Source organism: Pongo abelii, chromosome 13 (genome assembly GCF_028885655.2).
Source record: "Pongo abelii isolate AG06213 chromosome 13, NHGRI_mPonAbe1-v2.0_pri, whole genome shotgun sequence".
NCBI classification, from domain to species: domain Eukaryota; kingdom Metazoa; phylum Chordata; class Mammalia; order Primates; family Hominidae; genus Pongo; species Pongo abelii.
Window position 1 is genome coordinate 22,771,691 of NC_071998.2, and position 26,271 is coordinate 22,797,961.

General features: G+C 49.2%; 2 protein-coding genes across 8 annotated transcripts; both read left to right on the plus strand.

Moving 5' to 3' along the window:
* Positions 1 to 822: 822 nt before the first annotated feature.
* Positions 823 to 14,274, plus strand: FANCG (FA complementation group G). Of its 5 annotated transcripts, none has more exons than XM_002819657.6 (14): positions 823 to 3,223; positions 3,423 to 3,513; positions 3,930 to 4,061; positions 4,323 to 4,525; positions 5,264 to 5,399; positions 5,562 to 5,692; positions 5,790 to 5,936; positions 6,077 to 6,228; positions 6,631 to 6,697; positions 6,903 to 7,192; positions 7,332 to 7,378; positions 7,575 to 7,730; positions 8,163 to 8,286; positions 8,441 to 8,818. In XM_002819657.6, the coding sequence occupies exons 1-14, from the start codon at positions 3,140 to 3,142 to the stop codon at positions 8,547 to 8,549; spliced, it is 1,869 nt and encodes a 622-aa protein (XP_002819703.4). In that variant the 5' UTR covers positions 823 to 3,139; the 3' UTR covers positions 8,550 to 8,818. The 5 variants fall into 5 exon arrangements, with proteins under 5 accessions (XP_002819703.4, XP_063570024.1, XP_009242588.3 ...); XM_063713954.1 differs by having other exon boundaries at positions 6,077 to 6,210; XM_009244313.4 differs by lacking the exon at positions 8,163 to 8,286.
* VCP (valosin containing protein) lies at positions 9,448 to 26,063 on the plus strand. Of its 3 annotated transcripts, none has more exons than XM_002819656.6 (17): positions 9,448 to 10,322; positions 14,281 to 14,392; positions 14,580 to 14,752; positions 15,827 to 15,969; positions 17,266 to 17,396; positions 18,364 to 18,495; positions 19,555 to 19,657; positions 20,285 to 20,418; positions 20,497 to 20,632; positions 20,946 to 21,058; positions 21,458 to 21,622; positions 21,714 to 21,836; positions 22,112 to 22,324; positions 22,829 to 23,137; positions 23,411 to 23,566; positions 25,096 to 25,250; positions 25,404 to 26,063. In XM_002819656.6, exons 1-17 carry the CDS (start codon positions 10,306 to 10,308, stop codon positions 25,507 to 25,509), a joined length of 2,421 nt encoding a protein of 806 aa, XP_002819702.1. In that variant the 5' UTR covers positions 9,448 to 10,305; the 3' UTR covers positions 25,510 to 26,063. The 3 variants fall into 3 exon arrangements, 2 of the variants coding, with proteins under 2 accessions (XP_002819702.1, XP_009242585.1); XM_009244310.3 differs by lacking the exon at positions 9,448 to 10,322 and adding an exon at positions 10,884 to 10,902; XR_010136428.1 differs by lacking the exon at positions 25,404 to 26,063 and having other exon boundaries at positions 22,829 to 23,141.
* The last annotated feature ends 208 nt before the right edge of the window (positions 26,064 to 26,271 follow it).

Below are 26,271 nucleotides of genomic sequence, written 5' to 3' on the forward strand. Positions count from 1 at the left end.
GGGTTCCTCATACACATCCTCAGCAACACTTGGTGTAATCTGTTTTTATTGTAGTCATTTTATGTATGTATGTGTGTAGTGTTTTTATTTTTATTTTTATTTATTTATTTTTGAGACAGAGTCTCACTCTGTCACCCAGGCTGGAGTGCAGTGGCATGGTCTCAGCTCACTGCAACCTCCGTTTCCCAGGTTCAAGTGATTCTCATGCCTCAGCCTCCCAAGTAGCTGGGATTACGGGTGTCTGCCAACATGCCCAGCGAATTTTTGTATTTTCAGTAGAGACAGGGTTTTGCCCTGTTGGCTTGGCCGGTCTCAAACTCCTGGCCTCAAGTGATCCACCTGCCTCAGCCTCCCAAAGTGCTGGGATTAAAGGTGTGAGCCACCACGCCCGGCTGTGTGTAGTGTTTTTTTGTTTATTTTTTGAGACGAAGTCTCGCTGTGTCGCCCAGGCTAGAATTCAATGGCAGGATCGCGGCTCACTGCAACCTCCACCTTCCGGGTTCAAGCCATTCTCCCACCTCAGCTTTCCAAGTAGCTGGGATTACAGGCATGTGCCACCACGCCTGCCTAATTTTTGTATTTTTAGTAGAGATGGGGTTTCACCATGTTGGCCATGCTGGTCTCAAACTCCTGACCTCAAGTAATCCATCCACCTCGGCCTCCCAAAGTGCTGGGATTACAGGCATAACATGGCCTGGCCCTGGCCATGTTTTTAACTCTGTTTCTCTAATAGCTAATAATGCTGAGCATCTTTTTATGTGTTTCTTAGCCATTAGTAGATCTTTTTTGGTAAAATGTCTGTTTTTTTTTTTTTTTGGTTCATCTTAAAATTGTTTTTTGTTTTGTTTTGAGACAGGGTCTCACTTTGTTGCCCACGCTGGAGTGCAGTGGCACAATCATGGCTCACTGCAGCTTCGACATCCCTGAGCTCAGGTGATCCTCCCACCTCAGTTTCCCGAGTAGATGGGACTACAGGTGTGTGCCACCATGCCCAGCTAATTTTTGTATTTTTTTTGTAGAGGTGGGGTTTTGCTATGTTGTCCAGGCAGTTCTTAAACTTCTGAGGCTCAAATGATCCTCCCACCTCAGCCTCCCAAAGTGCTGGGATAACAGGCGTGAACCACCACACCCAGCTAAAATTGTTTTTAAAAATCTTTTTCTTGAGTTTTGGGAGTTTTTATGTGTTAGGGATACCAGTCTCTTATGAGGTATATAATTAGCAAGTAGTTTCTCCCACTCTGTGACTGTGACCTTTCTTTTTTTGAGGCAGGGTCTCACTCTGTTACTCAGGCTGGAGTGCAGTGGTATGATCATGGCTCACTGCAACCTGGAACTCCTAGGCTCAAGGGCTCCTCCCACCTCAGCCTCCCTAGTAGCTGGGTCTACAGGTGTGTTATTGTGCCAGGGTTAATGTTTTAAATTTTTTGTAGAGATAATGTCTCTACAAAAGACACCATCTTTGTTGCCTAGGCTGGTCTTGAACTCCTGGCTTCAGGGAATCCTCCAGCCTCAGCCTCCCAAACAGCTGGGATTACAGCATGAGCCACATCCAGCCTATGACTTTTCTTTTCTTTTCTTTTCTTTTTTTTTGAGATGAAGTCTGGCTGTTACCCAGGCTGGAGTGCAGTGGTGCGATCTCAGCTCACTGCGGGGTTCACGCCATTCTTCTGCCTCAGCCTCCCGAGTAGCTGGGACTACAGGCGCCTGCCACCTCACCCGGCTAATTTTTTGTATTTTTAATAGAGACGGGGTTTCACCGTGTTAGCCAGGATGGTCTCGATCTCCTGACCTCGTGATCCGCCCGCCTCGGCCTCCCAAAGTGCTGGGATTACAGGCGTGAGCCACCGCGCCCGGCCCCAGCCTATGACTTCTTAATGATGTCTTTGTAGTACAAGAGTTTTTAATTTTAATAAAGTTAACTTTTTTTTAATTGTTCAAGCTTTTAGTGCTGTGTCTAAGAACTTGTTGCCAAACCCAAGGTCATAAAGCTGTTCTCTTACGTTTTCTTTCTTCTTTCTTTTTTTTTTGAGACAGAGTCTCACTCTGTCATCCAGGCTGGAGTGCAATGGCACGATCTCGGCTCACTGCAACCTCCGCCATTCGGGTTCAAGCGATTCTTCCGCCTCAGCCTGCCGGGTAGCTGGGATTACAGGTGCACGACACCACGCCCTGCTAATTTTTGTATTTTTGTAGAGAAGGTTTCACCATGTGAGGCTGGTTTACGTTTTCTTTTAGAAGTTTTATATTTTTGGCTGTTACATTTAGTTTGTGATACATTGAGTTGATTTTATGTATGTATGTATGGTCGCGTTCTTTCCTGTCTTTTTTCTTTTTCTTTTTTTTTTTTTTTTTGCATATGGATATTCAATTCTAGCTCCATTTAATTTGAAATGATTGGGCAGGTACTTTTGAGCAGTGCAAATACAGAGCGGCACTGCCAGCAGACTACACGCGGTAGAAAGCCGACCTTGGTGAGCGTGTTGGTGCTCGACAGTGAGCACAGAATGGATGGACGATTACGGAGCGCCCTCGTTTCCAGTCACCGCTTTCTGGAAACACCGTCCGCCGGGGCGGAGCTGTTCCGCACCGGGGCGGTACTACGACTCCCAGCATGCACCTCGCAGACGGCCCTCAGTGGAAGCGGGAACCCAGGCTGACCTGGGGGGTGGGGCAGCGAGGAAGGGCTGAGCCACGGACTGTGGGGCCGAAACTCGCTCCCGCCCACCCTTTCTCGAGGCTGTGGCCTCCGCGAGGGCCGAGTGGGCCGCATCGCCGGCCGTGCGACTGCCCCAGTCAGACACGGCCCCCGCTTCTAGCCCGCCTAAGCCTGTTTGGGGTTGCTGACTCGTTTCCTCCCCGAGTTTCCCGCGGGAACTAACTCTTGAAGAGGACCAACCGCAGCCCAGAGTTTCGCAGGCCCGGCCAACCAGAAGCGAGGTTGAGAGCCGGGCGGGCCGCGGGGAGAGAGCGTCCCATCTGTCCTGGAAAGCCTGGGCGGGTGGATTGGGACCCCGAGGGACGCAGGGGAGCTCGGCGGGGTGCGGAAGTGCCCACGCACCCGCTGGGGTTGGGAGCTTGGGAGGGCCAGCTTCACCCTTCCGAAGTCCGCTTCAGGTCTCCGGGCCCAGCCTCGGCCACCATGTCCCGCCAGACCACCTCTGTGGGCTCCAGCTGCCTGGACCTGTGGAGGGAAAAGAATGACCGGCTCGTTCGACAGGCCAAGGTAACACGGTTGCTGACACCCTCGGTTTGCAGCCCCAAGATCCCTGAAAGCGGGTTTGCAGTGGATTTACCCCAACCGATGGGGAGGGGCTGAGCTTGACCAAAGAGCCAGAAATGACTGGAGAATGCATTCCTTGCCACTGCTGCAAGGGGAGAAAAAAGGATTGATCCTCATTGACAACCCCTCCCTCATGTGGCAGGTGGCTCAGAACTCCGGTCTGACTCTGAGGCGACAGCACTTGGCTCAGGATGCACTGGAAGGGCTCAGAGGGCTCCTCCATAGTCTGCAAGGTAGGCGGGTCCTCCCCAGGATGGTCAGTTCCCCTCTTCCATAGCCAGAGACACATCCGCTCCTGCATTTCTGGGATCGATATAATTACTCAGGGGGCAGGGAGTCCTGTTTAAGGCACAGAGGAGACTGGAGTGGAATCATCTTTGTACAGGCAAATCCCTCTCTTCCTTACACACTCACAGAGTGGCATTTGAAAAATGGTTTCCAAGATGGTCTGATCTGGATAACCTTTTTGCCCTTTCCAGACTCTCTGTCCAAAGGTTGGGTTCTTTTTTTTAATCCTTAGCTAATCGGCTGGAGGGTGGGTTCTTTATTGTAGCTGTTTTGGTTGGAGTGGGGTGATCTCTGGGTTGGGATCTTATTTGGAGGATCTTCCATGGGGGTGCAGTCTGTAAGACCAACATTGTTGCTCCAGGGCTCCCTGCAGCTATTCCTGTTCTTCCCTTGGAGCTGACTGTCACCTGCAACTTCATTATCCTGAGGGCAAGCTTGGCCCAGGGTTTCACAGAGGATCAGGCCCAGGATATCCAGCGGAGCCTAGAGAGAGGTGAGGGCCAGAGATTGTCCCTGATTCCCCTGCCAGCTTCAGTCTGGGTTTAAGTTATTGCAGGGAGATGGGAGGATAAACAACATCTGTCACTTCCATGGAGAGAGGTGCCCTCCTCTGTGCTCCTCAGACCAGGTTGAGGTATTATTGTTGTGACCTTTGGGGTCCTGCAGGAGAGGAAAGCCAGAGTGTGTGGGGAGATGGAGGATGAGGTGCTACCTCAGCTGTGTGTGTATCTATGTGTGTGTGTATACTCTACAGTGCTGGAGACACAGGAGCAGTGGGGGCCCAGGTTGGAACAGGGGCTCAGGGAGCTGTGGGACTCTGTCCTTCGTGCGTCCTGCCTTCTGCCGGAGCTGCTGTCTGCCCTGCACCGCCTGGCTGGCCTGCAGGCTGCCCTCTGGTTGAGCGCTGACCGTCTTGGGGACCTGGCCTTGTTGCTAGAGACCCTGAATGGCAGCCAGGTAATAGGGAAAGTGACCTGAAGCTGAGGGTCTCCTTCTTCCTTCCTCCTCCTTTCTCTCCAGCTGCAGTAGCATCATCATGTACTGGACAGGCAGCTGGGTTGGTGGTCGGAAAACCTGGATTCTCTCTGGGACTCTTGGGTGACCTTGCCCTGGTTGGTCTCTCATTGTGGGGATTCTCTTAGGAGTGTTTTTTAAAAATGGGAAAGGCATGGTGGCTCATACCTGTAATCTCAACACTTTGGGAGGCTGAGGTAGGAGGATCACTTGAACCCAAGAGGTGGAGGCAACAGTGAGTTGTGAGCTATGATCACGCCACTGCACTCCAGCCCTGCAGCCTGGGTGACAGAGGGAGACCCTGTCTCAAAAAAAAAAAAAATTTTTTTTTTGATAGGGATAGGGCTCTTGTGATCTTGCTGAAGTCACCTCTCAGCCTTAGTCTCCTTACTGGTAACTCAAATATGGTCCTTGCCCTGAGTGAGGAGCCACGCTAGAATAGATCATCACTGCCCCAGGTTTTTCTTCCTTTTTTTAATCCTTGCCTCAGCTATCTATCTCTTAGAATTGGGGGAAACTACAGGCATTATGCATAGCTTCTTGCTTTGTAAGGGTAGCTGAGGCCTGTGTCCTCAAGGATCAAGAGGACCCTTGAGCTCAAGGTCTAGCCAGGATAGATGGAGATAGGAGAAGACGGGGAGGTTATAGGCTTGGAGCTTCTGGTTGTCCTTCTTTCCCCAGAGTGGAGCCTCTAAGGATCTGCTGTTACTTCTGAAAACTTGGAGTCCCCCAGCTGAGGAATTAGATGCTCCATTGACCCTGCAGGATGCCCAGGGATTGAAGGATGTCCTCCTGACAGCATTTGCCTACCGCCAAGGTCAGCTAGCAACCTGACTCATCTCTTCTTCCTTTAAGTGGTCCTCCAGACTCATGCCTTCTCTCTTGTCCCATTCAGTTCCATGGGCTTCTTAGACCCTTGTTCCCCATCATGACACCTGCTCTATAGGCCTCTTCAAGCTCACACCCTGATTGTCCTCAGGTCTCCAGGAGCTGATCACAGGGAACCCAGACAAGGCACTAAGCAGCCTTCATGAAGCGGCCTCAGGCCTGTGTCCACGGCCTGTGTTGGTCCAGGTGTACACAGCACTGGGGTCCTGTCACCGTAAGATGGTAAAGACAGTCCTAGGGTGGATTGGGGAAACCACAAGCATTATGTATAGCTTTTTGCTTTGTAAGGGTAGCTGAGGCCCGTGTCCTGTCCCTTTAGGGAAATCCACAGAGAGCACTGTTGTACTTGGTTGCAGCCCTGAAAGAGGGATCAGCCTGGGGTCCTCCACTTCTGGAGGCCTCTAGGCTCTATCAGCAACTGGGGGACACAACAGCAGAGCTGGAGAGTCTGGAGCTGCTAGTTGAGGTAGGGAACTGCCAGGTGAAGATGTGGGGGAGAGGATTCCTGAGGTGCTTGTGTTGGGGTGACTTGACTAGTCAAGATCCAAGTATAAGGAAGTATGGCTCCCAAAGATTATAGATACAATTTTTTTCTTTCTCTTTTAGGCCTTGAATGTCCCCTGCAGTTCCAAAGCCCCGCAGTTTCTCATTGAGGTAGAATTACTACTGCCACCACCTGACCTAGCCTCACCCCTTCATTGTGGCACTCAGAGCCAGACCAAGCACATACTAGCAAGCAGGTGCCTACAGACGGGGAGGTGAGGTTCCCCTTGCTCACCTGAGCTTCTCTTCCCACTTCTGATGCCTCCCCTGGGGTGTGACTCTGCTTTTGTTCTTGTGACTTGGGGGATGAATGAGGCAGTGGCAGGACATAAGTCGCCACTCCTCAGCCTCCTACCTTGCTTCTAGACCTGAACTGAGGACCCTTCTCTAAGACATTAACCTTCTCTATCTTTGACACTCTGAAGTCTCTTACCCAGTCCATTCTGTAACTGGGATAGATCATACTGAGCCAAAATTGGAGCCCTAAGACTTTCCCTCCCTTTCTCCTCTTCAGGGCCCATGAACATCCCTCTGTTAGCTAAGAGAGAACATTCTCAGGACCTTTGCAGGTTCCCTGCTAGGGCCTAGGGTGAGGCTTATGGGCTCTTACTCCTCAGGGCAGGAGACGCTGCAGAGCATTACTTGGACCTGCTGGCCCTGTTGCTGGATAGCTCGGAGCCAAGGGTGGGTGTGTCTTCAAGCTTCTCTGCAATGGGGTAGACGGGTTGGTGTCCCCTTTGAAATACAGCAAGACTGCAATTTTTTGTTTTTTCCTCTATTCTGTCTGTCCAGTCTGGGGGCCCAGGACTGCATGGTACCAGAACCTGGTGAAGAGGTTGGGGATGGTGGCTCATGCATTTCAAGACACTGCCTCTTCTTCCCACTCCAGTTCTCCCCACCCCCCTCCCCTCCAGGGCCCTGTATGCCTGAGGTGTTTTTGGAGGCAGCGGTAGCACTGATCCAGGCAGGCAGAGCCCAAGATGCCTTGACTCTATGTGAGGAGTTGCTCAGCCGCACATCATCTCTGCTACCCAAGATGTCCCGGCTGTGGGAAGATGCCAGAAAAGGAACCAAGGAACTGCCATACTGCCCACTCTGGGTCTCTGCCACCCACCTGCTTCAGGGCCAGGCCTGGGTTCAACTGGGTGCCCAAAAAGTGGCAATTAGTGAATTTAGCAGGTGAGCCCGGGGTCCTAGAGGGGGTGTGGAGGGATGATTTTCTGACTGGGACCTGAGTTGGTGAGCTCCATGTTCACCTACTCACCCTAGAGTTTCTGAAACTGATTCCTGTTCACCCCTGTTCTGTGTCCTACTTCAGGTGCCTCGAGCTGCTCTTCCGGGCCACACCTGAGGAAAAAGAAAAAGGTGATCTAGACTTTCAGTTTTCCTCTTACCTCCTGGAAGTGGTAGTGGTGGAAGTGGGTTCCCTTTAATGTGTCCCAGCCCACCAGGAGACTTAAGAGAAAGGGACTGTGGACACAAGAAGAAATAGAGGAGGATTTGGGGTTTTGGTGACTGTGAGGCTGGAAAGACACTTCTTGACTTTGGGAGTGGTCTCCAGGGGCAGCTTTCAACTGTGAGCAGGGATGTAAGTCAGATGTGGCACTGCAGCAGCTTCGGGCAGCCGCCCTAATTAGTCGTGGACTGGAATGGGTAGCCAGCGGCCAGGATACCAAAGCTTTACAGGACTTCCTTCTCAGTGTGCAGATGTGCCCAGGTATGTATACTTGCATGACATCGGCTATGCATAGATGTGCAAGGACAGAGAGGCCCATGGGAAATACTTGGGCATAAGTGTAAGAGTGATGTTCTCAGACAGGAGGGGTGATTGGGGTTGTGCTATATATACCTAGGGATATATCCAGGTGTTCAAACATACACAGTGTGTATGCAGGGCTCCCAAGAGTTCCCTGGTTTCCCCGATATCCTCAGACACAAAGACCATGACTCTGCTGTGGTGGGTTGCGCAGGAGTAGGGGGCAGATGATGGACACTGGGATGGGAATGGTTGTGAATGATCTGCCCCCGCTTCCATATGTGAGTGTAGGCAAGATACTTCCTCTCTCTAGGCCTCAGTTTCCCTTTTTGTAAAACAATGCCTGAGACTATGTGAAGTTCTAAGACTCTGTACTCTGGGCTGGGGCTACAGGTAATCGAGACACTTACTTTCACCTGCTTCAGACTCTGAAGAGGCTAGATCGGAGGGATGAGGCCAGTGCACTCTGGTGGAGGCTGGAGGCCCAAACTAAGGGGCCACATGAAGATGCTATGTGGTGAGGCTCAGGCCTGCTGGCTTGGGGCTGAGGGGCAGTTGGTGTCCTAGAGTCCTTGGACCTATTGTGGGTGGTGAACACTGAAAGAGGGGGTATGGCTGCCCAGCTTTCTGCCAGTCTTTCACCCTTAGGCATCATCCTTCTTGCTCTCCAGGTCTCTCCCCCTGTACCTAGAAAGCTATTTGAGCTGGATCCGTCCCTCTGATCGTGACGCCTTACTTGAAGAATTTCGGACATCTCTGCCAAAGTCTTGTGACCTGTAGCTGCCATGTTTTGAAGAGCTTGAGCTGGGTCCCCAGTGGGCTGTCTCTCTGTGGGGAGGGCTTTCTGCTTCACCATCATTAGGAATGTGACCATTCCTATATAATTCCTGGACTGGTGAGGTTGGTGGTAGGCCTGTGAAATTTGCCGTAGTTACTACCATTCTGGTCTTGGAGGAAACAATCTCTGCCACCACCAAGTCATTGACTTTGCTCGAGGCACCTTTTTTCCTGTTTCCCCTTTTCTGTTGTTGAGTAAAATTTCATATTTATCTCTTGTCTGCCTACTACATATACTTGCGTGGGAAGGCTCGTGACCGTCTAGTTCAGTGCTAGTTGTCTATGATGCCCTTTCCTGACATCATCTACCTTACGAACTTGAAGTCTGGGTATGAGGAAAGGGCTACAGGAATCCTTACTTAGGAGGCAGTGGCTTTAGTCCTTCACATTGCCTGAATGCAGAGCCCCAAAGCCCAGGACAGTGACAATGAGTGGAGTTGGGTCTGAAGGGTGGTCTAGATAGGACTCTCAGGACAAGGGCAGGTACCTGTTACTTAGAAACAGGCAGATTTCTCTCAGAGTGACTCTTCACTCCCTTCCTAATTCCAAATTCTAGAAATTCGACTCGTCTCAGTCAAATGTGTCTGTGTGGGTACAGGGTGAAAGGTGAATTGAGTCAGCATATCACCGACAGCTGCCTGTTGACTACTAACAGGGACCCCTGTTATTTGGGGCCCAAGGATTTTCAAGTCCCATCATATGCAGTTTTCTTGCTAATTTGGGTTCTACTGAATTGGCTGTGTGTTCTGTGGTTGCCCTTTGACTTCTCTGGATTTGAGTGCCTTATTATAAGGTATTAATATTAATGACGGAAGGAAGAAAGGCACAAGCGCTGAGAAACTGCAAAGGCTGTGGGATTGGGGTTACCAGAGGGTGCAGTGACTATGGGGTAGGAGTGGGGTGCTAGTCAGAAAGTTCAGAGTAGGGGTGGTTGGAGGCAGCGTTAAGAAGGAGCAAGAAGTGTCAGGGTGGTGATGGCGTCTTAGAAGATCTCCTGGTTTTGGGAGAAGATGGGTGTATGGGTTACCACAATAGGACTAGACTAATACAAGGGTTCAGTCTATTGTGCCACGTTCTTCCAGGAGGATAAACTCCGGAGCCAATGAACTGGAGCCAAGTGGGAGAGTCCGCCTCTAAGGGATTAAAGGGTCTCCTCTCACTAGTCGATCTCGCCCTATTCCTTTCGTTGATTGGCTGAGAATTCCAATCCGTCGAGGAAGCGTAGCGTTGCGGCCAATTGACGTGGCGTTACTAGGCGTGTCGCATCACTGAGGCGGGAGCCAGGCCGCAAGCGAATTTCCTGATTGGCTGTGGTCTGCGGGTTGCTGGGGAGAGGCGCAGAGAGGCGGGCGAGAGTCCGCAGGGCAGGCGCTGATTGGCTGAGGTGGGAGCAGCTTCCCTTCCGATGATTCGGCTCTTCTCGGCTCAGTCTCAGCGAAGCGTCTGCGACCGTCGTTTGAGTCGTCGCTGCCGCTGCCGCTGCCGCTGCCACTGCCACCTCGCGGATCAGAAGCCAGCGTTGTTCGCCCGACGCCTTGCTGCGGGTGGGAGGAAGCGAGAGGGAAACCGCTTGCGGGTTTGTCGCCGCTGCTCGCCCACCGCCTGGGAGAGCCGAGCCCCGGCCCAGTCGGTCGCTTGCCACCGCTCGTAGCCGTTACCCGCGGGCCGCCACAGCCGCCGGCCGGGAGAGGCGCGCGCCATGGCTTCTGGAGCCGAGTGAGTGTGCGCGCGCCGTTCGCTTGCTGCGGCGGCGCGCACCGGGACCAGCCGAGCTGAGTAGGCCCGGCGGGGCCTGGCCGTGGGCGCGTCAGAGAGGTGGAGACCAGGAAACAGGGAAGGGGAGCTAGGGGACGAGTGACGGGCCGTGGACCCGGCAGGCCCGGCTGGGGCCAGCTGCGCACCCGCGCGCCCCCTAGGCGGGGCTTGCGTTGGGTCCGGGTCGGAGCCTGGGCCGGATCGTGCTGTGTCATGCAGGCCCCGGCCCGCCCGATTGGCTCCCTTGGAACGGACGTCTGGGCCTGGCTAGGTCTTCCGGCCCACACCGCCGGCGCGGCGCACCGGGGCTTTGGGGCGCCAGTGCGCCGTCCGGCCTACCACCCGCCGAAAGCCTTTGGTCCCCGGAGAGAGCAGGCCCTGCGAGCCCGAGGCCCCAGCCGGGCCCGGTGGGCGTGGACTTTGCGCCATGTGAAGGCCTCAGAAGCTCTGCCACCGAGGCGGAGGCCGGGGTCGGGGAAGGCTCGGCGAGCTCAGGGAAGCTCACAGCCGCCTTTTTGGAGCCGGGTCGGCCGGGCCGGAGGTGGGCATCCTCTGTGTGTGACCTGAGTAGCGAGGGACTGTTAGGGAGAGGGCGAGCCCTATGTTTCGCTTCTGGTCTTCTTACTTTAGGCCTGTTGTTCATACTAGAAAGTTTGAGCCAGTTTTCCTTAATGTTATGACTCGTGGGTGGGGAGAAAGGAATTTTTCTGTAACATTTTAGGTTCTTGCTAAAGTTGGAATCTCAGTTCGTGTTTTGTGCGCCTTTCCAGATTTCCAGCTTTCGTGGTGTGCAGTTTAGAGTTGCACTAACAACTCTTCAAAAACACAAACGTGCGCGCGCCCCTTTCCCCAACCAGCTATATTGCGAAATTATCCGGGCTCTGGGGCTTTCTGACCCCACCTCCATCCTTCAGGAAAGCGTTAGATAAAACTTGACTACCTCAGCCCATTCAATTTAGAATAGAGAGCTTTTAGAGGCTGAAAAAAAAAAATACACAGCCACCCCAAGGAAACTCTATGCAAATTACCTTTCTTCCTTGAAGAGATTAGTTTTTTGAGGTGTGTTCCTTTTTCTCAAGTTTCTGAGTTCGGATAAAGTATTACTCAGTTGCTTATTTAAAAGAGTCACTTATTCTGAAAGTATTCTTTTGGTTTATATGCAGTCAGCCTTTTATTTTCAAAAGTAAAGATCTAAAATTCTTGGAACCTGGCATCATCAGCTGTTTCTAACGTCTTGGTCACCTTGATGATTCTTAGCTGAACCCCCTCCAAGTCCCGTGGAGTCCCCTGTGCAGTTCTGGAAAGGGATTGACTTATACAGAAGACAATGGAGGATGGCCCCAAAGAGTGTCCAGAACTGCTGTTGGCCCATGGTCAGGCCAAATTCACTCTTGTAGAGATTACCACCTCTGATCTCAGTAGGTAGATGGGGAATTAGAGGCTTTACCTTAAGAAAAGGGCATACCACTCATCTCCAGAGCCAGAGTCCGGGATGGTAGGCAGAATGGAGGTTTTCCTAGGATGCAGCTTTGAGATTAAAATACAAACTATTGGCCGGGCACAGTGGCTCAGGCCTGTAATCCTAGCATTTTGGGAGGCCGAGGCAGGCAGATCATTTGAGGTCAGGAGTTTGAGACCAACCCGGGCAACATGGAGAAACCCCATCTCTATTAAAATGCAAAAATTAGCCAGGCATGGTGGTGGCGCACACCTGTAGTCCCAGCCACTCTGGAGGCTGAGGCAGGAGAATCATTTGAACCCAGGGAGGCAGAGATTGCAGTGAGGGAGATCACGCCACTGCACTCCAGCCTGGGCAACAGAGGGAGACTCCGTTTCAAAAAATAAAAAACTATGGTGACTAGATGCATCTGGCATTTTATTTTTCTCCAGTCCCAGTTCTATAAGTCAAGCAAGAAGATGGGCAGTCCCTGAAAGGGTATTTTGATGGGACAGGAGTGGGAGAGCTCGTGGGTTTACATTGCTCTCAACTGTCACATTGAGCATGCCTGGCCTCCAGTGTGTTGATAAGCATTAGAAGAGTCTGCCTACTCAGCAGCATTGTGCCTAGAGTGGCAGACTTTTGGAATGGGGGAAGCAAATTTGAGCAGAGGAAACTCGTTAGAAACTAGTTTAGAGGCAGTGGTTAAAAATGCAGCTTATGTGTGAGGGTTAGCAGAAGGCCTACCATTTTGTTAGATGAATGGGGTTTGTTTTTCTTTTGGGTGTATCAGGACCCAAAGATGTAAGAAACCCATGGCTTCCTAGCTGAGCACACCATTTTTCTCTGTCTCTTGGAAATTGTGAGGATATTTCCAATGGGAATACTATTTTGTCTTGTTTTGTTGACTTCAGTATCCCCAGCCCTTAGAACAATGCCTGGCACATAATAGACACTCATGAATTTGTTGAATGAAGAAATTCGTTTTAAAAATTTATTTTCTTTGCTTCCTTCATTGTCTGGCCTTCCTACTTTGGTTAATGCTTATGTTTTCCTGAGCCTTACTAACACGAGGCCGCTCTTAAAAAAGAGAGAGAGCGCTGGGTGCCGTGGCTCACGCCTGTAATCCCAGCACTTTGGGAGGCCGAGGTGGGCAGATCACCTGAGGTCAGGAGTTTGAGACCAGCCTGACCACCATGGTGAAACCCCATCTCTAGTAAAAATGCAAATATTAGCCAGGCGTGGTGGCGCATGCCTGTAGTCCCAGCTACTCGGGAGGCTGAGGCAGGAGAATCACTTGAACCTGGGAGGTGGAGGTTGCAGTTAGCTGAGATCGCGCCATTGCATTCCAACCTGGACAACAGAAGCGAAACTCCATCTCAAAAAAAAAAAAAAAGAGAGAGAGAGGGAGCTCGCTGAGTCTAGTATGTGACAGCTGGAAATGGGCTAGGTAATAAGTTGGTGTCACTGTCTGGTGAATGACCCTAGCTTCTAGGAAATAACAGACTGAGTGTAGACCCAGTCGACTTTGATTTGGGTGAGAGGGATTTGGATTTGCCCCATGTCTCAGCATTTCTTGGTTTTGATTTTTTGAGCCAACTTTATGGAATTGTGTACTTTTGCAGAAATTACTGTGAAGTTCTTTTGACCTTGAGCCTCTTTCTGGCAGTTTCATGTCTGTTAGTGTTTTTTCCAAATAGATGGTCTTTATGGTTGGCATTCCTTTGGTACTATGGAATGCCCTGGCATCAGTAGGTTTAGCCTATAAGGAGGGTAGCGCCAATGATTCTGCTTCATTATCCCCAGGCTTGCTTGGTAGAACTTGAGGCCTCCCTGAGCCTCAAGGGAGGTTGTCTGGCTTACTTCATTCCCTGGAAAGTTAGCTTATGCTTTACTCTATACTGTTAATCATGGTGACCATTAATACCATGTGCCAGGTATTATGTTAAGCATTTTACACTCATTATCTCCCTTAAGACAATAAGCCTCTGAGATAAGTATTATATTCCTTCTTTTATAGAGGAGGACATCAAAGTTCAGAGGTTAGGTAACTTGCCCAAGATCACAATTAAGCAGTGGCATAATTGAATTCAGACCCAATGGGTCTGACTATAGAGTTCCTGCTCTTAACCACTCTTCTATAAGTCTAAGACTATTTTTATTGCTCTAATAACTATTCAGCCTCCATTTCTATTATGTCTTCTTCTTAGGCCATCATTTTCTGACCCTGGGGCAGGATCACTCACTTGGGGCCTTATAGCTGGGACACTGATGCTCAAAATACCAGGAGCTGCTGGAATGGGTATTGTAATATGTATGCTAGATACTGCTCCTCGTGACCTTGGCTGCCTTTCCTTCATCTGAGCTTTCTGGTCTAGGGACAGCTACATCTATTCACTGTTTCTTTCCTAAGTATGAGTTTTAGAGACTGGCGAGGCCCTTGGGGCAGGAGTATCTACTGACTCCATTTCCTCCTTCTAGTTCAAAAGGTGATGACCTATCAACAGCCATTCTGAAACAGAAGAACCGTCCCAATCGGTTAATTGTTGATGAAGCCATCAATGAGGACAACAGTGTGGTGTCCTTGTCCCAGGTAAGCTGTGGCCACAGACTAGTCTTTCCTTACTGCACTTACTTGAGGGATTTTCCCAGGTTTCTTTTCTCATTTTTCTTGCAGTGACTGCAGATAGAGTGGGGTTTACTGGGAATCCCAATCTCCAGGGCTGCTGCTTACTCCCCTTCTGCCCAATGACCCAAAGGCCTTAACTTTCTTTCCTCAGCCCAAGATGGATGAATTGCAGTTGTTCCGAGGTGACACAGTGTTGCTGAAAGGAAAGAAGAGACGAGAAGCTGTTTGCATCGTCCTTTCTGATGATACTTGTTCTGATGAGAAGATTCGGATGAATAGAGTTGTTCGGAATAACCTTCGTGTACGCCTAGGGGATGTCATCAGGTGTGTGTCGGGTTTTTGGCTTCACAGGGATGGGAGGCCAGAGATAGCCTGCATCACAGGCAGGACCCATGTATTACAGGCAGGACCAAGTTCTTGGCACCTGTCGATGCAGGAAGCCTCCTGGTCACGGGAAGACTTACGCTTCAGGGTTGTCTTTAGGTTTTGCTTCTGCCTTCCTGGGACTTCAAAATCCGTTTCTGCAGGTCCCTTGAGACAAATTGGCATTCCTGTAACTTTCTTGATGGCTTTATTTTTTCCTACTAGGGTGTAATTTATCATACTTATAGCCTGGCTTAGGATACCACTCGAGGGTTGTGTATGTATATGCCAAATAACCTCCTCACTACCCTCACTAGTATGTCCAATTAATGGCTTGTGTTGGGGTTGGAATGAGGTGGGGATATGGGCATGGAAGGTGAGCTGCTAGCAGGTCTTTTAAGCCCCTAAGTTAACCCGGGAGAGAGGAATAGTTGGAGCCAGACCTAGGATAGCTCTCAATGTGAGTGATTTTTGCTTGTTCTTGCATAATTTTAGGCAAGAGGTTACCCCATCTTGGAGTCATCTCTAGCCACTCCTACCCAACCAACCATCACCTGGCCAGGATCATCTCAGGCTTTTGATTCTTTTTAATGGAGTCTAAGTTTCATGTAGCTTTCTTCTTGGGAGTGCTTAGTCACTTCCTCAAGGTGTTCTGACCACCTGGCTGAGATAATTTTGTTTTTTTCACTTCTGTTTCACTGACCCTGACAATTGTTAGCTTAAGACCATCCCTTGTAATATTGGGTCACCAATATTAGCTAGAAGGGGATCATCCTTGGATGTCTCACTGAAGACCCTGCATGTCTTTGTGGGGTTTCTAAATGTGTGGCTCTTGATTTTGGCTCACTGATTAGGAGTGAGTGGGGCTGTTCCTTTGCCCTCACTTCCACCCTGTTCTCCTTCCTCTCTTCACCTAAAGCCATCCTGCCTTTTCTTTTTCACTTACTATCAGCTATCTGTGCCAGGCCCTTTTGGACACCCAGTGCTTGGGCCCGAAGTATGGTTGGTAATATGGAGTCTGCTTGTCATCCTCAGCATCCAGCCATGCCCTGATGTGAAGTATGGCAAACGTATCCACGTGCTGCCCATTGATGACACGGTAGAAGGCATTACTGGTAATCTCTTTGAGGTATACCTTAAGCCGTACTTCCTGGAGGCTTATCGACCCATCCGGAAAGGTGAGAGCTAATTCTGAGCTTAAGGATTATTGACTGTAGGGAATAAACCTTGGAACATCTTTATCTCATTTTTTTTTCTTTTTTTTTTTTAAATCTTTTATGCTTTTCCCCTGTATTTATTTATTTATTTTTTAAGAGATGGGGTCAGCTGGGCACCGTGGCTCACACCTATAATCCCAGCAATTCGGGAAGCTGAGGCGGGTGGATGACTTGAGGCTAGGAGTTCGAGACCAGCCTGGCCAACGTGGTGAAACCCCATTGTGGGCACCTGTAATCCCAGCTACCAGGGAGGCTGAGGCATGAGAATTGCTTGAACCCAAGAGGTGGAGGTTGCAGTGAGCCAAGATTGGGCCACAGTACTCCAGCCTGGGTGACAGAGCAAGACTCTGTCTCAAAAAAAAAAAAAAAGAGATGGGGGTCTCACTATGATGCCCAGGCTGGTCTCAAACTGCTGGGCTCAAGTGATCCACCTGCCATGGCCTCCCAAAGTGCTGGGATTACAGGCATGAGCCATCAAGCCTAGTCTCATTTTCTTTTCTTTTTTTTTTGAGATGGAGTCTCGCTCTGTCCCCCAGGCTGGAGCGCAATGGTGCAATCTCAGCTCACTGCAACCTCCGCCTCCTGGATTCAAGCAGTTCTCCTGCCTCAGCCTCCCAAGTAGCTGGGATTACAGGTGTCTGCCACCGTGCCCGGCTGATTTTTGTGTTTTTAGTAGAGACGGGGTTTCACCATGTTGGTCAGGCTCGTCTCGAACTCTTGACCTCAGGTGAGCCACTGTGCCCAGCGGCTAGACTCATTTTCATGTATTTGTATACACACACATGCAAACCCTGCACACATATTCATATGTCTTACCCCCCTTCTTTCCTCCATCCTTCCCTTGCTCCATCTCTCCCCTTCTCTGTTCCAGGAGAGTAAGCTATCTTTATGGATCTCTGAAGGAGAAGGTGGTCCATTTTGGCTGGGTCAGGGTCCAGAGTGCACAGTTCTACCATTGGTGGTTGTAGTGAAAACTTGGGCTACCTATATGGCAGAAGTCAGAACTTAATGGGCTTCTGACATGTCAGGTTTTGTTCACTGACCTCTTGAGTGTCAGAGGGACTCTTCACAGTTTACCTTTCTCCTCTTGCCTGCTGCTTATTAAGACAGGTGGGGTGGAGTTGGGGAGAGATAGGGCAATATCTAATGAAGGGCACTATCTAATGAGCTTGGCATTTTGACCCCAGGGTCTGATGAGTTCTCACTTTGTCTTGTAGTTGACACCTCTAACTGTGCTTGTACTGTTTGCTCTCACAGGAGACATTTTTCTTGTCCGTGGTGGGATGCGTGCTGTGGAGTTCAAAGTGGTGGAAACAGATCCTAGCCCTTATTGCATTGTTGCTCCAGACACAGTGATCCACTGCGAAGGGGAGCCTATCAAACGAGAGGTGAGTTTTCTCCCTGATTCCAATATCTGATTTCATGATTACTCAGTGTGGCATCATGTGGTAACTGTCAGGACTGGGTGCTCGGCCGGCTGCGGTGGCTGACACCTGTAATCCCAGTACTTTGGGAGACTGAGGTGGGTAGATCACTTGAGGTCAGGTGTTCAAGACCAGCCTGGGCAACATGGTGAAACCCCGTCTCTACTAAAAATACAAAAATTAGCCAGGCCTGGTGGTGCACATCTGTAATCCCAGCTACTCAGGAGGCTGAGGCAGGAGAATCGGTTGAACCCAGGAGTCGGAGGTTGGTTGCAGTGAGCTGAGATTGTGCCACTGCACTCTAGCCTGGGTGACAGAGTGAGACTCTGTCTCAAAAAAGAAAAAGACTGGGTGTTCTTTGGAGAACTAACCATCCTTCAGGGATGAGAAACCTGCCAGCTATTCATTTCTGGGCCTAATTGTTTCATGGATTTACCTAATGCCAGGAAGTTCAAAAACCTAGACTGAACCCAAAATATATGTGATTGAAATCATTTTTGAAGTAAAGCTGATGCTGGCTTCAGGCCTCTGCCCATTCCCAGGGTTTCCAGCATCAGATTTTAGAGACCCCTTCTAAGTAAGACTACGAGTAATGTGAGAGGCAAGGACTGTGCTAAAAATCTTTGCGTTGGGATTTTTGTAGTTGTTCTTTGAGGCCGGATCCCTTTAGAGGAGAATCTTTTTAAAATTTAATTTAATTTTTAATGAGATGGAGTCTTGCCGTATTGCCCAGGAACTCCTGGACTCAAGCAGTCCTCCCACCTCTGCCTCCCAAAGTGCTGGGATTACAGATGTGAGCCACCATGCTGGGTTGAGAATCTTCTTATACGGTAGGTTTTTGCACACTAGGTAGTGGAATGATTTAGAGAAACTCAGCTTTTGCTGATATAATATTCTTGCCTTCTCCTTTCTTTATCTCTTCCATATTCAGGATGAGGAAGAGTCCTTGAATGAAGTAGGGTATGATGACATTGGTGGCTGCAGGAAGCAGCTAGCTCAGATAAAGGAGATGGTGGAACTGCCCCTGAGACATCCTGCCCTCTTTAAGGCAATTGGTGTGAAGGTGAGCATCCTGGGCTCTGGGATCAAGTCTGAAGTGGTGCCAATGTCTAATCCTGTCCCAGCGTCTAATCCTGGGACTGTTTTCATGCATGGCTTTCATTATTGCCTTGGATTAGAGGGGCAATAATGTATCCTTTAGTTTACCTAAGGCTCTAAATGACTTAGAGCTGATGGTCTAAAACCAGAGTAGGCTAATTAAATTGTCTGTTGTGTGCGTGTGCGCACAAAACACATACACATATATATGGGTTTTTCTTTACAACTCTTAGAATATAAAAGCCGTTCTTGTATCAATGGACCCTGTAAAAACAAATCTCACCGTAGTTTGCCAGCCTGTCTAGAGCAGTGTCACCCAGTAGAAGTAAGGAAGTTAAGGAAATTTTCAGAGTGTTAAAGGGTTCTGAGTCTAAAACATTTGAGAACTATTGGTCTAGAGTGTAGCTTCTCAATCTTTTCTGTATCATGGAACACACTGAAGATGAAGTTACTCATTTTCCTAGTGGGTGTCACACAAATAATTTCATTTTCTATGTGGCCAGTTTACTTGTTCTGCCTGTGGGTGAGGCCATAGAAAGGGGAGTGTCGAAGAAGAAAAATGATGATTGTAAGGAACAGCATTCCAGTGTGATACGTTCTGGAGGGCATGATGACTGGAGTGAGTGAGCCTCTGGCAATGAAGAAAATAGACCCTGCTCTCTTCAATGGCTTAGCTAGTCTTTGGCCCTTGGTCTGTCTAAAATTGAGCCCTTAGTGTAATGGCCTCTTGCCTTTCCCTAATCATGTATCTTCAAACGCATTTGGACTACAGTTTCTCTGCCCTTAGTCTCCTACGCAAGTTGCGATCATAAATGTTGCCCACTTTCTAGCAGTATTTTCCCTGCTAGTAATAGCAATGAGTGTGGCCTCAAGTAAATTGTCTTCTTAGCATTTACTGCTGAGGGCTTATTCTTAATATTGTCAGGGTTGAAGCCTGATTCTCACCCTCTCTGGAGCCCTAGTCAAGCCATTTTAGGGTTTGGGTGAAGGTGGGAACCTAATCACACTCTGCATTGGTCCACAGCCTCCTAGAGGAATCCTGCTTTACGGACCTCCTGGAACAGGAAAGACCCTGATTGCTCGAGCTGTAGCAAATGAGACTGGAGCCTTCTTCTTCTTGATCAATGGTAAGATACTTGGTTCATCTTATGTCTAGCTAGACCCAATTTTGAACTGGGCTTATGAGCTGGAGCACTTACAAACACATCCTTTTTGTACCCATGCCCTCCTTCACGTTTATAGCATATTTCTTATGCTGGGGTATGTTACAGACAGATGAGCAATAAAGGGAAGATATTTTACGTTGGTGCTCCCTGTCCTGCCCCCCTTGAGAAAGATTGTGGACAGACTGAAGAGCGGGAGCAAGCTAGAATGAGAAATCAAAGGGTGACTGCTTAGTGATTTGAGAGGGTTTGGGGAAAATGAACTTCGATCACTGGCTCTTGGAGAATGCTATTTAGTGGTGTGCCATCTGGTGTGCCGTCTCTCCTGCTCTGGCCAGAGGTCCTAGAGCATTTGCTGTCACCTTTACAGTTCACCTGTGAGAAGAGTATACTGAGTCCCTGGGCTTCTCTCCGGCCTTACCTGGTGGCTGTCCTGGGATAATGGCTGGTAGAGGATGTGAGAAGTAGGCAGAGGTTACCACCTTGTCATCCAGGACCTGTCTCTGGGCCAAACAAGCAAGATAACTGATTTTTGGAAGGAATTGGGAAAGACTATCATTTTGTTATTGTCTCCATTCCGTATCCTTTCAGGTCCTGAGATCATGAGCAAATTGGCTGGTGAGTCTGAGAGCAACCTTCGTAAAGCCTTTGAGGAGGCTGAGAAGAATGCTCCTGCCATCATCTTCATTGATGAGCTGGATGCCATCGCTCCCAAAAGAGAGAAAGTAGGAGCTTACCTGAGGGGATAGAGGGGGGTTGAAAGGCCCTGACTTCACTTCTGACCAGACATCCTGTTCTGGCAGACTCATGGCGAGGTGGAGCGACGCATTGTATCACAGTTGTTGACCCTCATGGATGGCCTAAAGCAGAGAGCACATGTGATTGTTATGGCAGCAACCAACAGACCCAACAGCATTGACCCAGCTCTACGGCGATTTGGTAAGGACTCCAGATACTTTTGACTCTGTCCTTGCTTAGGTCCTACTTCTCTCCTTCATCTAGGTCACCTAATCCTCTTGAAGCCCTTCACAGTGATTGGGTCCAGGGGTCTTTTTCCTTTATCCTACGTCCTGTCTAGAGTGACCAACCACCCTGGTTTTCCTGAGACTGAAAGGTTTCCCAGGGCTTGAGACTTTTTCAGTGCTGACATTAGGACAGTCCTGTGCTGGCTGAGATGGTTGGTCACCCTAGGCCTGTCTCTTACCTCTGGACTAGAAATGAGCCCTGTTTATGTTTGTGCACTGTCCCACAGGTCGCTTTGACAGGGAGGTAGATATTGGAATTCCTGATGCTACAGGACGCTTAGAGATTCTTCAGATCCATACCAAGAACATGAAGCTGGCAGATGATGTGGACCTGGAACAGGTGAAGTGATGATGAGGGCTGAGCAGGCGTTAACAATGTCTCTAGGCAGTTGCTGGGAACTGGCTAGAGACATAAGGTTAAGATGTGAGGAGATGGGTTTTTGATTTCTGGAAAGGGGAAAGGAAGTAATCTGAGATTGAATCCAGGAAATTGGAGTTGGCATTTTTCATAATTGATGCTGCATTTAGAGTAAATCAGAATTGTTGGAGCAGCCTTATTTCTAGGTCCCAAGTCCAAAATTAAGTACTTAAAACCCAGCCCATAAAGGTATTGCTAGTATATATTCAAGGAAATGAGAGGACCCAAGGATAGCAGTCGGGGGAAGGATTCTGTTGTCTCTGAGCCTCCTACAGCAGCTGGGTCTTTGAGGCAGCATAGTAAGTAGACCTTTCTCTGCAGGTAGCCAATGAGACTCACGGGCATGTGGGTGCTGACTTAGCAGCCCTGTGTTCAGAGGCCGCTCTGCAAGCCATCCGCAAGAAGATGGATCTCATTGACCTAGAGGATGAGACCATTGATGCCGAGGTCATGAACTCTCTAGCAGTTACTATGGATGACTTCCGGGTAAGGACCACACCCATGCCTCATGTACACACGTACATGCTTTGACCCCTCCCCTGGTAAGTCTCATTCCCAGTTTTCCCTCCGTTTCTAGTGGGCCTTGAGCCAGAGTAACCCATCAGCACTGCGGGAAACCGTGGTAGAGGTGCCACAGGTAACCTGGGAAGACATCGGGGGCCTAGAGGATGTCAAACGTGAGCTTCAGGAGCTGGTCCAGGTAGGGTAACTTGGTCCAGGGTGAGTCACTGCCTCAGTACATTGTAATTGACCTGGGTGATCTCAGGGTGTCAACACATTTGCTGCAAGAGTTGTGAGAGCACGACTTAGGAACCTACTGTTCTTAGGTTTGAGGCACTAAGGAGTCTGCTTCTAGAGAACCTGGATCTGATACCATTGGGTACACCATGAAACAATGGAGGGGATGCTTCTGTTTAATTAGGTTTCTTTCAAAATGTGGAGGTAGCCTTGAACCCTCTTTCCTTTTCCTCCTAGTATCCTGTGGAGCACCCAGACAAATTCCTGAAGTTTGGCATGACACCCTCCAAGGGAGTTCTGTTCTATGGACCTCCTGGCTGTGGGAAAACTTTGTTGGCCAAAGCCATTGCTAATGAATGCCAGGCCAACTTCATCTCCATCAAGGGTCCTGAGCTTCTCACCATGTGGTTTGGGGAGTCTGAGGCCAATGTCAGAGAAATCTTTGACAAGGTGAGCTACAATAGGCTGAACTATGTATTGATTTGCTTGAGGGCAAGGAATAGAGGCTGTTTTTCTTTAAGAGGGTTGAAACATTCTTACTGCTGACTGCTCAACTGCACAGTAAGTCACTTGATTTTCTTTCTGAGATCTGAGAGACCTAGTGTTATTTTTTTTTTCTCTCTCTCTCGAGACAGGGTCTGGCTCTGTTGCCCAGGTTGGAGGGCAGTGGTACAGTCATAGCTCACTGTAACCTTGAAACCTGGGCTTAAGCAATTCTACTTCAGCCTCCTGAGTAGCTGGGACTATAGGCATGCGTCACCACATCTGGCCAATTTTTTATTTTTTGTAGAGACGAAGTCTCAGTATGTTGCCCATGCTGGTTTCGGATTTCTGGCCTCAAGTGATCCTCCCACCTTGGCCTCCCAAAATGCTGGGAATACAGGTGTGAGCCACCACATTTGGCCAGAGACATCTAGTTTTGTTAGTGCTTGAATCAATCCATTCCTCCTACAGGCCCGCCAAGCTGCCCCCTGTGTGCTATTCTTTGATGAGCTGGATTCAATTGCCAAGGCTCGTGGAGGTAACATTGGAGATGGTGGTGGGGCTGCTGACCGAGTCATCAACCAGATCCTGACAGAAATGGATGGCATGTCCACAAAAAAAAATGTGTTCATCATTGGCGCTACCAACCGGCCTGACATCATTGATCCTGCCATCCTCAGACCTGGCCGTCTTGATCAGCTCATCTACATCCCACTTCCTGATGAGAAGTCCCGTGTTGCCATCCTCAAGGCTAACCTGCGCAAGTCCCCAGTTGCCAAGGCAGGTGCAAGATCATGGGCTGTGGGAGACTTGTATGAGTCCTCAGGCTGGTACGGAGTGCTCTTTAGTTTCTGGACAAGATTCCACTGGGGTTAGGGTTGGTCTAAAGGGAAGGTAGAATTTTTGAGGATATCAAGATAATCTAGAATCAGGAATAAAATGGGGTGGCCAAAGAAGGGGCAAACTGTAGTTGGGAGTGCTTGGGTAGCCCAAAGATCTGTGTATCTCGAGAGGAGAGGCTAAATGCTAAGGTACCTCTGCTGCTTCTTTTAGGATGTGGACTTGGAGTTCCTGGCTAAAATGACTAATGGCTTCTCTGGAGCTGACCTGACAGAGATTTGCCAGCGTGCTTGCAAGCTGGCCATCCGTGAATCCATCGAGAGTGAGATTAGGCGAGAACGAGAGAGGCAGACAAACCCATCAGCCATGGTGAGTCTGCATCCTTTCCCCAGATGTGCCAATCATGGGGAGCCAGGCAACAGCCACCACCATGCCCTGGAGTTGAGAGTAGAAGCTATTGGAAAGACCATCTAACTGAGAAGAATTTTGATAGGGCATCAAAGATAAAGAATGCTGAGGTGAATCCATTCAATTTGGAATAAGGCTGAGAAGAGATGGGCAGGCTCCATTCTCAGTCTGAACCAAGCTCCATGAGGGAAATCAAAGTATGAGAATGCACCAAACACAGCAAGGTTTTTTTGCTTTTGTTTTTTTGTTTTTTTGAGACGAAGTCTCACTCTGTTGCCCAGACTGGAGTGCAGTGGCACGATCTCGGCTCACTGCAACCTCCGCCTCCCAGGTTCAAGCGATTCTCCTGCCTCAGCCTCCCGAGTAGCTGGCACTACAGGCGCATGCCACCATGTCCGGCTAGTTTTTTGTATTTTTTTTTTAGTAGAAACAGGGTTTCACCATGTTAGCCAGGATGGTCTCAATCTCCTGACTTTGTGATCCGCCCACTTCGGCCTCCCAAAGTGCTGGGATTACAGGCGTGAGCCACAGAGCAAGGTTTTAAACTGAGATGAGACTGATATACTTATCCCTGATGGTTGGGGAAGGGATAGGGTCCACAGACCTCCCAAAATGAAAAGGCAAATTCATGTGTGTGTAAGCTCCATAAAGGTAGGATCTCTGTCATCTCACTTGTTTTCCACTATGTCTTGTGTTACCCTTAATTAATTCATTAAGTTCCAAACATGGGACTTAATGAGCAAATAAATGGCTTTCTTTCCCTTTTGAAGGGTCTGTGACATCCCTTCTCTCTCCCATAAAAGCTTAAAAACTACTGATGAACTAATCCTAGGAGGCAGTCACGTAAGTCACAGCAATTGGCCTCTCAATGGAAGAGATAGGTTTTGAGCTGGGCTGTGAAGAGAGTAGAATTTGAATAAAGGGAATAAGCAGCCCAAATAATGTGCTCTAGTAGTAGGATTGCAATCATTGGGAAACCCTGGGTAGATTTAAGAGTATATATGTCACTGGAAGTGAGACCGCTAGGTAGGATGTAATCCAAATGTGGTAAGCACTGAAAGCCATTGGCATTTCCTTTTAAAGTATTAAGGTTTATTGAGGTCTGATATAAATACAATAAAATTCACTCTTTTTAGGTACCATTTCCATGCTTTTTGACAAATGTATGTAAGTTCTATAACTACTACCACAGTTGAGACTTAAAATTTCTACTATCCCAAAAAGTTTCCTTAGCCACTTCAGTCAACATCTCCCCTCCTTAAGCCCCATCACTGATGTGATTTCTGTCCCTACAGTTTTCCCTTTTCCAGAGTGCATTGACAAGTTTTTAAGCAGAGCAGTGACTCAATTTTAGGAAGCATGGCCTAGCATCTTACCTCAGGTTGGATTGGAAGGGCAAGGAGACCAATAAACTGTAGTAATGGGAGGCCTGGGATGAAATCCAGGCTGGGCTTTAACTAGCCCTAGTGATCTGTGTTTACCAACTATAGGAGGTAGAAGAGGATGATCCAGTGCCTGAGATCCGTCGAGATCACTTTGAAGAAGCCATGCGCTTTGCGCGCCGTTCTGTCAGTGACAATGACATTCGGAAGTATGAGATGTTCGCCCAGACCCTTCAGCAGAGTCGGGGCTTTGGCAGCTTCAGGTAAGTTGGTTGGGAGCATTAGACAGTGCTTAAGTTACTTTGGGGACCTACACCAAACGGGATGGGAGTCCTAAGGAAGCTAGAGGGATAGTTTTGGAAATCTTACACAGGCCCTGTCCTAACCCTCTTTTTTGGCTTTGCTCTTGTACACAGATTCCCTTCAGGGAACCAGGGTGGAGCTGGCCCCAGTCAGGGCAGTGGAGGCGGCACAGGTGGCAGTGTATACACAGAAGACAATGATGATGACCTGTATGGCTAAGTGGTGGTGGCCAGCGTGCAGTGAGCTGGCCTGCCTGGACCTTGTTCCCTGGGGGTGGGGGCGCTTGCCCAGGAGAGGGACCAGGGGTGCGCCCACAGCCTGCTCCATTCTTCAGTCTGAACAGTTCAGCTACAGTCTGACTCTGGACAGGGGGTTTCTGTTGCAAAAATACAAAACAAAAGCGATAAAATAAAAGCGATTTTCATTTGGTAGGTGGAGAGTGAATTATCAACAGGGAATTGGGCCTTGGGCCTATGCCATTTCTGTTGTAGTTTGGGGCAGTGCAGGGCACCTGTGCGGGGTGTGAACCAAGGCACTACTGCCACCTGCCACAGTAAAGCATCTGCACTTGACTCAATGCTGCCCGAGCCCTCCCTTCCCCCTATCCAACCTGGGTAGGCGGGTAGGGGCCACAGTTGCTGGATGTTTATATAGAGAGTAGGTTGATTTATTTTACATGCTTTTGAGTTAATGTTGGAAAACTAATCACAAGCAGTTTCTAAACCAAAAAATGACATGTTGTAAAAGGACAATAAACGTTGGGTCAAAATGGAGCCTGAGTCCTGGGCCCTGTGCCTGCTTCTTTTCCTGGGAACAGCCTTGTGCTACCCACCACTCCCAAGGCATTCTTCCAAATGTGAAATCCTGGAAGTAAGATTGCACCTTCTTCCTCTCCTGATCAACATCGGTATGATGTCTCCTGTTGCCTCACCCTGTGTCTGCAGTATCACTGGATAGGACCGGTGGAAAGGGAGCAGCCTG

Coding starts and splice junctions, on each gene's coding strand:
- FANCG (XM_002819657.6), top strand. CDS start 3,140: ATGTCCCGCCAGACCACCTCTGTGGGCTCCAGCTGCCTGGACCTGTGG. Junction 7,193..7,331: donor GCAATTAGTGAATTTAGCAG/GTGAGCCCGGGG, acceptor GTCCTACTTCAG/GTGCCTCGAGCTGCTCTTCC. Junction 7,731..8,162: donor CAGTGTGCAGATGTGCCCAG/GTATGTATACTT, acceptor CTGGGGCTACAG/GTAATCGAGACACTTACTTT.
- VCP (XM_002819656.6), top strand. Junction 21,059..21,457: donor ATGATGTGGACCTGGAACAG/GTGAAGTGATGA, acceptor CTTTCTCTGCAG/GTAGCCAATGAGACTCACGG. Junction 22,325..22,828: donor TCAGAGAAATCTTTGACAAG/GTGAGCTACAAT, acceptor TTCCTCCTACAG/GCCCGCCAAGCTGCCCCCTG.